The sequence below is a fragment of the Strongylocentrotus purpuratus genome, unplaced genomic scaffold (genome assembly GCF_000002235.5).
Source record: "Strongylocentrotus purpuratus isolate Spur 01 unplaced genomic scaffold, Spur_5.0 spur5_scaffold_21, whole genome shotgun sequence".
NCBI classification, from domain to species: Eukaryota; Metazoa; Echinodermata; class Echinoidea; order Camarodonta; family Strongylocentrotidae; genus Strongylocentrotus; species Strongylocentrotus purpuratus.
The window spans coordinates 23,645,785-23,658,532 of NW_022145607.1; the positions used below are offsets into that span (position 1 = coordinate 23,645,785).

A 12,748-nucleotide genomic window follows, 5' to 3' on the forward strand; every position below is an offset into this window, starting at 1 on the left:
TGTCATCATGAATAAATATTAAATGGAGTTATAATGCTCAAAATTAAGTATGAGAATATCCCTCATGTACTACGTTGATGTGGATTAAAAACACGGATGTCTACGGAAAAAGAAAAAGGAATATCACTTTTATTGTCTGATTTTCAAGACGCCCTCTCGCGAGCTCAACAAGTGATCTCGCAGTGGAAATCAATGACAGTTATATCATGCTAGATGGCGCTCTTCTTAAAAAACATAGAGATTCGATCATACATATGTCCTACTGTGTAGGGACAAATGTAATAAATATATAACTATAACACAAAAATTAATGCAAAGACAAATGAATATAAACATACTAAACAAAGTTGATGATTACACAGAAATGACGATGATTTACTAAATCTTGAGGCTGATGCATGTAGATATATTTTGTTCGGTAAGGCTTATATTATCTTACCATCCCAGTTTATAAGTTTGTAACCCCTACATATACATCACAAATGTTTTAACAAATAAAAACAAGTGTTTATAACTCCTAACCCCCGAACAAAATGCAAACAATATATGAAAATAATTATGGTGATGATAAACAATCAAGAAGAACAACAATAATAATAATGATAGTAATAATAATGATCATAATAATAATAAAGATTATAATAATAATAATGACCATAATAATAATAATATCAATTATATAATAATGATAGTAATAATAATGATCATAATAATAATAAAGATTATAATAATAATAATGACCATAATATTAATAATAATAATGATAATACTAATAATAATGATAAATAATAATAATGTTAATTATATAATAATGATAATACTAATAATGATGATGATAATAATAACAAATGAAATGATAATAATGATGATGTTGACGATGATGAATGATGACAACAAAGACGTACAGCTATAGGAACAAAGACAACACCAGTGCAGTCGTCGAACAATGATGAATAGGCCAGGCCCGCGGAATTTGAACTCAGAACCGCGCGCGACGTAGCAGGTAGTGCATTCGAACACGACTTGACATCGATGGGGCGTGGTAGAGCTAGGTTAGTGGTATATTCCCCATAACGTGTGGATGGCCCCTGCCTTCGTTTGCGGCTTGTTTCTTTTACATCGTCTTTGTCCTTGTCTTTTCCGCTGTTCTCGATAATTACCCAATCCCGTTTACCAGAACAGGAGATGAAATAGTTCGGGCTCATATAGACACTAGATTACTTTGTAGTCACGGTTTCAAGCGGTGCGGTGAGTATTTCTTCTGACAAGTGTCATGTGAGAGATTTGGAAAATGGGCATAAGCATTTTGTTGATTGTGTGTGTGTACCTACGTGTATGTCATGTGTGGATGTATTTGGGTTTTTACAGACGACGTGTATCAATCAGATAATGGATATGATTAAACTTGCGTTCTGGTTAAAAAAAAGAAAAGCAATTCTCACAGAATCTAACGAAACTTACACTGAATGTTCAAGATTACAAGTCATGTGCCAAACAATTTTGGAAGAAAATGTATACTGGCTGAGTAATGAGCATATAGAAAGATAAGGAAATCAAGTAGTACAAGTACAAGCCTCGACACCATTTGTGTTATCCCATCTTTCTGTGCAGTGTGCTTGTCACTTTACCAAGACTGAGCCAAATTTGTTATGAATTTGATGACTCCAGAACCTTGCAGTACACACCAATACTTACATGCTACATGATCAACTTTTTCTGATGCATTTCACACCTTTTCTTTCACAATCAATCGCGTTACCAGAACTCACCTTTATCTTTAAGGTTTGATTATGAATGATTATTTACGTCTGGGGACAGATCGACACTCCCTAATATATGCACATAATGAATTATGTTAGTCAACGCTTATGTCATTCTTTTATTGGCTATATAACCTTAATTAACTTCTCATTTTTCATCCTATTCCTAATCATCATCGTAGGGCGATGCGGTCATCTTCCTGCCCTTCCTCCTACTCATCATGGTCATCGTGGTGTACCTTCATCCAGCTATTCTCTGTTCAGCATCTCTTTGTTTTAGGCCTTATCTCTTGTTGATGGCTGGAGATGTAGAGCCCAACCCCGGCCCACTGGAGTAAGTCCCTAGAAATTTGGAAGTACAGTAAAGCAGGGTGGTAACTGAATGATAACTGACAGAAATTGATAAAGCAGGGCTCTGTTAACACCTAATTTTGACATCGTCTCAGGAATGACGCGGAGCGATTTTGTTCAATTTATTTATGTTGACTAATGTGAAAAGGGTCTGCATCATAGCTATTATAGCGATTATACAGGGAATAATTTTCCTCAAATTTTTTGATTAGCAATTTCAGCCGATGGATAAATATTTCAAATCAAATTCTGTACATTTCTATGGAAGAAAACTGCTACACAAAAGATATTTTGTATAGCAGTCATGCAAAAATGCATAGCAAATTGCGATGCGATACCAGGAAAATTATTCCCTGTTATATATCAAAAACCTGCTCTATTCATACAGATATCAATGTTCACCTCATTTTACGCAACTTACGGTATTCAAAAGATGTGTCTAATAGTAATACAGTATATGTGCTCAGCTGATAAGAGACTAATTTAGATACCCTTCTCATATTAATATTCTTTTCACTTTATTCTCAGTATTTTAATTATGATTGTCATTGTTTGGGCAAAATTGAATCAGTGACAATGTAGGTATGTGAAAAGAAGATATTAAAACATATTATAAAGCAGGAATAAATTTAAATCATTACCGATATATCAATTCTCATGTGGCATAATACTGGTTTTTAATTAAATGCTTGTATTTTTGTAAGTCATTTTTTAAGAAGTTGATTAGATTACTAATTAACTGAATACTGAAATTTAAACAAGTGAATAAAATTGTTTGACTTCAAATATCCATCACAAATACATTCAAAGTTTCCCCTATATTTTCCATGTAATAACATGCATTTTGAAGGTTCTCACACATGTTTTTGTGATAATTGCTCTGGCCTATATTTCTTCGAAGATGTAGGATATAACACTATGAACATGACTAACAAAGAAAGCGGACAAAATATACAGTTCCTCAGGTAGACAAAGGAACATCCCTTGGTATCACTTTTGTGTGGTATGTGATCACGCTTGGATGAACAGGAGGCATTGTTTGCGAGAGTGCAAACATTGACTTGCGACAAAGTGATGCCTACAGTATGTATTATGTTGGGATTAGCGGAGTGAGGGAATTTAATGTATCAAGTGAAAGTGAAGTGAATCAAGTGAAAGCACCTCTCGCAAACAATGCCTCCTGTTCATCTTAGCGTGAGCAAATTACCACACTAAATGATTCGGGATCAAACACTCTTTTATAAGATGTATAATAAGTCACTGTACATAGATGATTTATAAGATAATTAGCAATTTTCTAGGTGTAAACTTTTTTTTGACTCGCACTGTATACCCACGCGTGAACTTTTTTAATGTAGGATATTGACTGATCAAACTCAAAGGCCCGAATTCACAAAGGAGGTTCGTCGATAAACCAGGTTTGTCGACAAACCTCCTTTGTGAATTCGGGCCAAACTGTTGTTCCTTTCAGGCAGGCCCCTATTTCACACTTGGAACTGAATGCCCTTGCTGAAAAGGTTCCCCATGGCTACTACATGAAACTTGGGCTTCGCCTGGGTGTGGATGAGGTAAAGCTCGATAACCTGCTGAGAGACGAACAGCGCACAGAGAAAGCCATGTATGCTGTGTTATGCTGCTGGTGGAATGACACAAAAGAATGTGAGACAAGGAAAAGACTGGTGGAGGCTCTTTCCAAGTGTGGTCTCAAGGTTCTTGCGGACAAAGTTGAGAAAGGTGAGAATGAAGGCGTCAAACCTGCTATAGAAACCACCTGTTTAGAAAAAAACACCTGCCTATAATGATCACATCCTATTTTCTCCCTTGAATCCTGTTTCTAAGTGAAACCTGTACTAAAGAAACCTGTACATATATACCACCTGCTTATAAAGACCATTTTTCATGTTTACCTAGAGCAATCTTTATATACAGGTTTCACTATACATGTATATCGTAGTGAGGTACTGTGGGAAAAATCAACGCCATGGGCCTAATCCCCTCTCCCGCACTCTCTATCAGGTTTAGTCCCACATTCGGCTTTATTATTAACGGTTCTTAGGTAACATGCATACCATCAATTGGCAATCAATTTGACCCTGGAAAGAAAAGTCTCAAACAAATTTCCCTCTCAAATTGCTATTACTTTCTCATTTTTAATAATCCATGCACTGAGAAGACTCAAATGTATCTTATTTGAAACATTTTTAATTTCTTTTGGTTTAAAATGAGTGTTTTTCACCTCAATGATTAATTTCTGTTAGACTGATATGAGGAAATCATGTCCAGAGAAATGGTGATACTATTTTGAGCTGTGGTGTACCATAGTTGTTATCCCGTAGTGTTATTTTACTGTCATCTGTTGTAGGGATCCTCTGTACCGACAGTTCCAGTACAAAGCAAGATGCAACTGAGGAGGAGATTGAACAATGCAGGAAAGACTTGATGGAAGAGTTAGCCATAGCATTCTGCCAAGTGCAGACAAAGCCGCTGGATCCTGACACCTTGCTAGCACTGAAAGATATCTACACCAACCTGATCTTGCTCAGTGAAGACCCCAAATCCAAGTCGCCACAACCACTGAAGTACGAAGACATCCTGAACAACAAGATCAACGATTTCCTGCTGCGCCGTGTGTTGGTACAAGGAGAGGCCGGGGTTGGTAAAACAACCTTCCTCTCAAAAATCATAGATGACTGGATCAAAGGGACTCACTTCCAGGACTTCAAGCTGGTGTTGCCCGTTCGCCTGAGAGAAGTGAAGGATGGGAAGACGATCGGGGAGATTGTGAAGTCGTCGTACCTGCCTGATAACAAGGTGACCGCAGTGCAGCTGAATAACTACATCAGGAATAATCCAGAGAAGGTGCTTATTCTGCTGGACGGCTACGATGAGCTCACTAGGGACCTCTCCACAGAGCATTCTATCCTGAAGATCCTCGAGTGTAAAGAGTACAAGAAGTGTTTCGTCATTATCACCTCCAGACCTTGGAAAGTAAAGCACATACGGGATGACACCGAGCTCCGGAAACGCTACGCCTTCATAGAGATCAAAGGCTTCACAGTGGAGAACGTCAAGGAATTTGTCTCTCGGTTCTTCAGCAACGACAAAGAACCTGCAGAGAGCCTTGTCAAGTTTATGGAGAAGGGCAGTCTGATTGCAGAGAATATGTCACCCTACCCCATCTTCTGTGCCATGCTTTGCCATTTGTGGAAGGAGGAAGCCCGCAGGAAGGTGGTTCAGCAATTGCAGACCTTCTCCCAACTCTTTCAGGAGATCATAGGGTTCATGGAGGACGGCTACCTTGACAAGCAGGTGAAGCAGCAATCCAATTCAAGAAGTCCATTCTCCTATGAGGACACCAAGATGGCTCTTGAGGAGAACCGTCTCAAACTAGCAGAAGTAGCATTTGAGGGACTCTTGCAGAACGATCTAGTCTTTCCTGAAGACAGATTTGATAAGGAAGTCCTTCAAAGAGGATATGATGTTGGTCTCATTTCGAGGGATAAGAAGCAGCCTGGCAGATCAGAGAGGAAGAAGCCACGCACGACGGGGAAAGTCTTTTTTCCGCACAAGCTCTTTCAGGAGTACCTGGCTGGTCTGCACCTCGCAGCACAGGCCAAAACAAATCCAGAAGACTACAAGATGCTGCTCAGTCTCATCCTCAGCAAGAACAGGGATGAGATGAAGTTCCTGCTCTTCTTTGCTGCTGCCCAGGAGAAACAAGTGGCCCTTGACATCACATCCGGCTTGGTCAACGAGCAGGAACCATCATCGATTCGATCTACCACAGGCGTAGAGGCCACAGCACACAAGCTTATAGTCGATGTGGTATTTGAGAGTTTAAATGAAGACGTTGCCAGGGAGGTGGAGAGAAGCTTCTGCTCGCTTTCACGGATGAGAGAACTCAAGGTTGATAATCAAATGTCTGCACACACTGTTGCAGGATACTTCTACACATTCAAGAGCCTGGTAAGTGTTCCTCTCTTTCCCATCAGGTCCAAAGTTGTAGAGCTTACATCTAATCAAAGAATTGTACATTTAAAACGAAAAAAAATACACTTTAACCTCAAGGAACCTTGAAAACATGAAAGCTGATTGGAAGCAACGAAGATATTGACAAACAATTTATGAGGTTAAAATTACACAGAGTTTTGTCTATTCAAAGATCACTAGGTCTAACAAGTGGAAAGAATCTTTGAGAACAAATCTTGTTACAGCAATAATATTATAAAATAGTGCAAATGATGTTGTAGAATTACTTATTTGATCCAATCATGTTGATAATTGTATGCATTTTTACATCGATAAGTTGAGTTAACAAAATCGGTAAGGGTTGTTGTTTCATTGTATCTACAGTATGAGTCCAAAAAAGTTTACACCTAAAAAATGGCTAATTATTTAAAAAATCATCTATGAATAGTTAATTATTATACATCTTATGAAAGAATGTTTTATCCCAAATCATTTGGTACCATTTGTGTGTGGTATGTGTTCATGCTTGGATGAACAGGAGGCATTGTTTGCGAGAGTGCACAAATTGACTTGCGCCAAAGTTGATTATGTGATGTTTAAATAAAACAATTGGGATTTGCGTGTTAATTCGGTCTTTGCATATCCAAATAACATCCTTTACACAATTAATCATGCCACACATATCGAATATCGAATATCAACAAACATTTGTGCACCTGTATGTGTGACTTTGCTTCAAAAAGCAGATGCAATGCATTTCATTTGATACATTCAATTCATTCTCTCACTCCGCTAATCCCAACATAATACATACTGTAGGCATCACTTTGGCGCAAGTCGATTTTTTGCACTCTTGCAAACAATGCCTCCTGTTCATCCAATCGTGAACACATACCACACAAAAATGGTACCAAATGATTTGGGATAAAACACTCTTTCATAAGATGTATAATAATTTACTGTTCATAGATAATTTGTAAAATAATGAGCAACTTTCTAGGTGTAAACTTTTTTTTGACTCACACGGTATATGCTTTTTCTGTCTGTACAGGAAAGTGTTGTGTTTCTGAAGCGATCCTATGGCCACACGCTGTCTAGTGAGCTTGCAGACAAGGTCTGTACACTCCCGACTCTTCAGAGAGTTGAACTCAAGAATGCATCTTTCCAAGAAGTCTTCTACATGGTCTTTGAAAAGGAGGCACAGAAGTCTCGGGTAAGAAGTAAAGAAATAATTTATCTTCTGGTTATTCTTTGCATGAAGCTCTTACAGTGTTGACGGTTGGAACGGGATGGTCCCTAGGAGATGGAGAGAATTCAGAAGTCCGTGGGTTAAGAATGAACCACAGGTGACTTAACTTGAGTAATTATGTGCTATTGTCATTGTTGTTGTTGTTTTTGCTATGTATTATTATTATTATCATCACCATCATCATCATGAGCATTATCTATAACATGAAGGTAAATTTTTCAAAAATAAATGGCATTCTTGTTGATTCCTCTTCTTCATCTGCTTGCCCGGCCCAGGGATTGTGTGCTTTGCCTTATTCCATTGCTTTTGATGTTTTTGTTATGCAATATCATCATCATAAGTGTTATCTACCCGTTGATTGTCCCACTTTTAGGTGAAGTCTTTCACCATAAATGGGACTATCATCGAGCCTTCTACTTCATCTGGTCGGCTGGCTCGGGGATTGTGTGCCATGCTTTACCTGGACAGACTAATCCTGCACAATGCTACGTTGGCAGAAGATTTCTACTCTGTCATGGCGAGTTACGCCCACTCTGCTAAGGTAATGGTATCATATTGCTCGCTGAGAGTCAGAAAGGCATTAATTCAGACCTGCCTAGTGTCCCGCTTTTTGCGGGACAATCGCGCATTCCGGAGGAAACAAACCCCAGAAAATGTGGGATGTCCCGCATTCTGCACATTCTGATCTTTTGCTATAGTCATTAATCAGTCAATCAAATAATGCCCAGTTTGTAAACTTAAGCATTTTTCTTACACCTGTGACTTAAAATCCTATCTGAGGGACAAAGTGATTTTTTCTGATGTTGCAGAACTTATGTGCTTGTTAACATATGACACAGGCCCCACTCATTTGTCTGGGCGTGATGAGACATAATTTAAAACAAGAATGAAATGTTCGTCTGTGCCCCAACTATCAGTTACTTATAATTTTGATTTGTGTACAGTCATTATTTTTACTCTCTTCTCTTTTGATCTTTCAAACCCAGATCAAGGAGCTCCGTCTTGCTGACTTGTCCCTTGAAAACGAGGCAGACATCTCCAAGAGCATTGCCAGAGCCGTTTGCTCAATGCCCAGCCTCAAGAAACTCATCTTGTCTGACTGGATTGGTCTTCATGATGCATTCTATACCGAGCTTGCTGCAAATGCATCATCTACCCAGGTAATGATGATGGTGATGATGATGATGATGATGATGATGATGATGATGGTGATGATGATGATGATGACATTGATGAGGCTTTCCTGGTTGAATCAAATGATGATGATGATGATGATAATGATGATAATGATTTTTGTTATTATTGATATTATTATCATCATTATTATTGTTGAAATTATTATCATCATCATCATCATTATCATTATTATTATTATTGTTAATATTATCATTATTGTTTTTTTGTTTTTATGCCTCAGTTACGAAGTAGCCGGAGGCATATTATGTTTTCCGGTTGTCCATCCGTCCGTCCATCGTACGTCTGTACGTACGTACATACGTACGTCCCGTTCTAGTGATCCGACTGATGGATTTCTACCAAATTTTGGTCATGTGTGTAACTTGCAGAGCCAATGAATTTATTAAATTTTGGGGTCATGAGGTCAAGTTCAAAGGTCATGGGGCTCATTATGTATGCAAAAATAGCTTGTGATTGCATTATCATTAGAACCAATGGATGGATTACCATCAAACTCGAGACATGTATGTATCTTGCATTTGGGGTCATGAGGTCAAAAATCAAAGGTTCATACATTTATATGAGAAATAGCTTGTAATCGTGATATTCTGAGAACCTGTTAATGGATTACCATCGAACTTGAATTTGAATAATTTCTTTCGTTTTGGTTTGTAAAATTGCTCTATGAAGGAGGCATCACTTTCGACTGCACGCAGTCGAAGTTTCATAATAATTTATAATCATAGTTTATAATTTGTATTGCTTTCAGATCGAGGTCATTGAACTGTCCGACTTTGGGCTGAAGACTGAAAAGCCGTCATGTGACCTTGCAGTGTGTTTGAAAGCCATGCCATGTCTGAACAGTCTGGTGGTTGTCAAGGAAACGAAGCTTCACTCAAGCTTCTTCTCAAAGTCTGCTGCCTTGTCTCAAGAGGTAATGTCCTCGGTTGAATAACTTTATTAGATTCCATGAAAGTAAACTTTGGTGATTTATATAATTCCTTATTATATTATTAATTTAATAGATAGATTAAATCCACATTACTGTATGTCAAATATATCTTAAATATTATACAGTGAAACCTGTATATAAAGACAGCTCAAGGGAGACATGAAAAGTGGTCTTTATCAGGCGCAGATCCAGGAATTTCTTGCCGGGGGGGGGGGGGGGGGGGGGGGGGGGGGCACCGTATGGGAAAGAGAACATATATATTTATTTTAGTCCTAAAAAATCACAACATCTCAACCAGCCACTGAATAAGCGGAAGGGGGGGGGGGCAAGGTCACCTTTTTAGGTCAACCATTGGCATTTTTTTTTTTTTTTTTTTTTTTTTTTGCCGGGGGAGCACGCCCCTGTTTTTCAGTACATTTTTGGCGAATTTAGGGCTGATTTTAACATATTTTTTTGGGCCGGGGAGGGGGGGGCACGTGCCCCTTGTGCCCCCTCCCTGGATCCGCCACTGTTTATAGGCAGGTAGCCTTTCTATACATGGAAACAAGAGAATGTAGAATTAGGGTACAGTCACTACCTAATTTCAGTCTTTAGATATTCAACTTGCTATTCGACCATTTCATTTACAGAATGGCCAAGATGAGAACCAGTCTGCAGAGGGTAAGAGGTGCTTTTCTCTCACGCTTGACAACAAGACTGCCGAAGCCTGGTGTGAGCATAAACTTGTCTCCATCATGCCAGACCTTTTGACCTTCATCTTACGTTGTGGTAGAACCGTTGACACAAGGACCTTACTAAAGGCATCAATACCAGGACTTCGGGAGCTTCACATTCAGGCTGCGTTGCCTGCACGCGATCCAATAATATCAGACGTTGATAGCTTCAGCAGGACAGTGATGTCATCATTCCCTGGTCTGCAGAGGCTAGACCTCACCAACATCGCCCTGGGAAACCAAAGGTCAAAGGACATCATCATCAAGCTAAAGGAACACCCAAGCATCCAGAACATCAGGTATCCTGATCTTTGATTTCTTATTTTATTTAACATCTATTTCTAGTATTCATATAACAGGCTGAGAAGCGGATGATTATAGATAGGAATAGTATTGAAAGGAAAATCCAAATTTCGAATTTTAATGAGGATGATGAGAAGATTCAATTTTTTTTTTTTAATACAGGTAATGCTTTTGGTCTATAACAATGATCATCATCGTTTAGAATCCAGTTTTCTTGTACCCTGTTGGGATGGATGTTTCATTTCCCTTTAATATGGCTCTTCTCCAAGCCTGAATTCTGTCTTAAGCAAAAGAGCCATATTAAAAGGAATTTGTATTTTCCTTTCAATAATTCATTTGAACAAAATGCATAAGCAAATAATGACTACTCTTTGCAGTACCCAAGTTGCAAATTATTAATGTAAAAATGATGGATTTGTATATGACTATGGTGTATAGATTAAGGTTATGAATCAATTCTGTATTTCATCTCTGTGACCTTTTTAAGGACATTAGAGTACTGTTTTAACTTAACATTTTGCACTTACATGTTCCAGTTTCATTAAATGCCACACTGACCACGGGATGGATGCATTTTGCAGGTCTATATCGGTTACTATGGAGCATGGCGAGGTAAGAATCAAACCATTAGCTGATGAAGTACTGTAGAACTTATAAAAGTTTGTAACATGTCTTAGCCGCGCAATTTGTCAGGGAAGGGGGGGGGGGCGGCTCAAGAAAAAAAAGAAAGGCGTAAGATTGCAATTATTCTCAATTGTATATAACAAAGTGTAAATCAAGGCCATCTAATATAACAAATATTGACCATTAGGGTGTATAGTACAATTTTTTTTTTTTTTACATGAAAGGACTTATGTTTTCCCTCATAAAAATATTGTGAAAATATATACCCTTCGACAGTAAAAAAAATATGTTACAATACCCACCCTTTTAATTAATATCTGTATATTATTCTTTGTTGATTGGATTTTTCTTTTCTTTCACAGCGCCAAAAGATGTAGTCTGTGATGGATACTGATGAAGCTTTCATTTCAATGACTCCTAAATGTGTAACCTTGGAAGACGGCAGGGGATTCTACAAATTACTGGAACCTACAACTTAAGAGTCATATCATAGGGACTTCAATGTAGGTGAAAATAATGGATTTGTAGTGTACGGGTACGTTGAGCAATTGTTCTCCCTACTTGTCTCTAGACATTTTGTGTGGGACCTTAGTTTAAAGTCCTTTGGGAGTGATAAGTTTGTAGCCAATTAGTGCCTTCTCAGAATAGAAGGAGAAGTGCCTACATGCCTCTACAGGGTTGTTCATCACCTTGAATCGTGCATGGTTGATTATTCACGATTGGATGCTTGCATGTTTTTCTGAAATTGAATTCAGATAAATGTGAATTCCTTTTATACAACGCCTACTAAGATTCTTGCAACCTCATTGGTCAATTTTTGATCTCATGACATGCTCTAAAAGTACCATTGAAAAGCATCATTCTCCAGCAGTGCAATTCTGTTTGATCCTTTCGCACCATTGCACTCTGACGTCACTAACTATGTACAAAGTATATGGTGAGCTAAGTGACGTTAGAGTGCAATGGTGCGAAAGGATCAAACGAAATTGCACTCCGCGTAACAATAAACATAAAAGTTGGTACGCGCGTGGTTTGCTGCCTGCTTAGTGCGCGCTCACTATCAGCAATTTCATTAATTGAAAATGAAACAAAAAATCGCTGAGATTTAGGCCTAGGAAAACTGTTTTAAGCCCGTTAACGTCCGAGGTCTGATCAAATTGTACCTATCTGTAGATCAGTTAGGTTCCAATTACGTATCAATCGGTTTCATTGAGAAATATTTGTCCAAGTCCGCCAATAAAAAAAATAGCCCACGCCTTGATTTCCTCCCGTCTTGACTTTGGCAATGTCCTTCTGTTCAATTCACCCCAGAATCTGTCGTCCAAGCTCCAGAAGCTTCAAAACGCTGCAGCTCGCATTGTCACTTTATCCACCAAGCGTACCCATATCACCCCTGTTTTGCAGTCACTGTTAAAGATCGCATTATTTTCAAGATTTTGTTGCTCACCTATCACTGCATTCTCGGTTCTGCTCCCCAATACAATATTTCATTGATCCAGTTCCCTTGCGATTGCTAAAGTTGCAAAAGTGTATAACCTCTGATTCCTTTAAAATTAAAATATTAATATTTTTCTACATGCGCCTTGAGTGGATTTGACGCTATATAAGTTACTTTTATTATTATTATTATTAATATAGTAGACATTATGTG

General features: G+C 38.3%; 1 protein-coding gene across 2 annotated transcripts; it reads left to right on the forward strand.

Moving 5' to 3' along the window:
* The first annotated feature begins 869 nt into the window (after positions 1-869).
* Positions 870-12,239, forward strand: LOC762918. 2 transcript variants are annotated; one of them, XM_030995411.1, is made up of 11 exons: positions 870-1,248; positions 1,943-2,094; positions 3,583-3,845; positions 4,474-6,077; positions 7,132-7,293; positions 7,703-7,870; positions 8,316-8,489; positions 9,275-9,439; positions 10,087-10,469; positions 11,010-11,085; positions 11,460-12,239. In XM_030995411.1, the coding sequence occupies exons 2-11, from the start codon at positions 1,982-1,984 to the stop codon at positions 11,472-11,474; spliced, it is 3,123 nt and encodes a 1,040-aa protein (XP_030851271.1). In that variant the 5' UTR covers positions 870-1,248; positions 1,943-1,981; the 3' UTR covers positions 11,475-12,239. The 2 variants fall into 2 exon arrangements, with proteins under 2 accessions (XP_030851271.1, XP_030851273.1); XM_030995413.1 differs by having other exon boundaries at positions 1,943-1,995.
* The last annotated feature ends 509 nt before the right edge of the window (positions 12,240-12,748 follow it).

Excerpts from the sequence above, each read along its gene's own strand:
- LOC762918 (XM_030995411.1), top strand. The coding sequence starts at position 1,982 with ATGGTCATCGTGGTGTACCTTCATCCAGCTATTCTCTGTTCAGCATCT. Across the intron at positions 6,078-7,131 it reads TCTACACATTCAAGAGCCTG|GAAAGTGTTGTGTTTCTGAA; the intron begins GTAAGTGTTCCT and ends CTGTCTGTACAG. Across the intron at positions 9,440-10,086 it reads CTGCTGCCTTGTCTCAAGAG|AATGGCCAAGATGAGAACCA; the intron begins GTAATGTCCTCG and ends TTTCATTTACAG.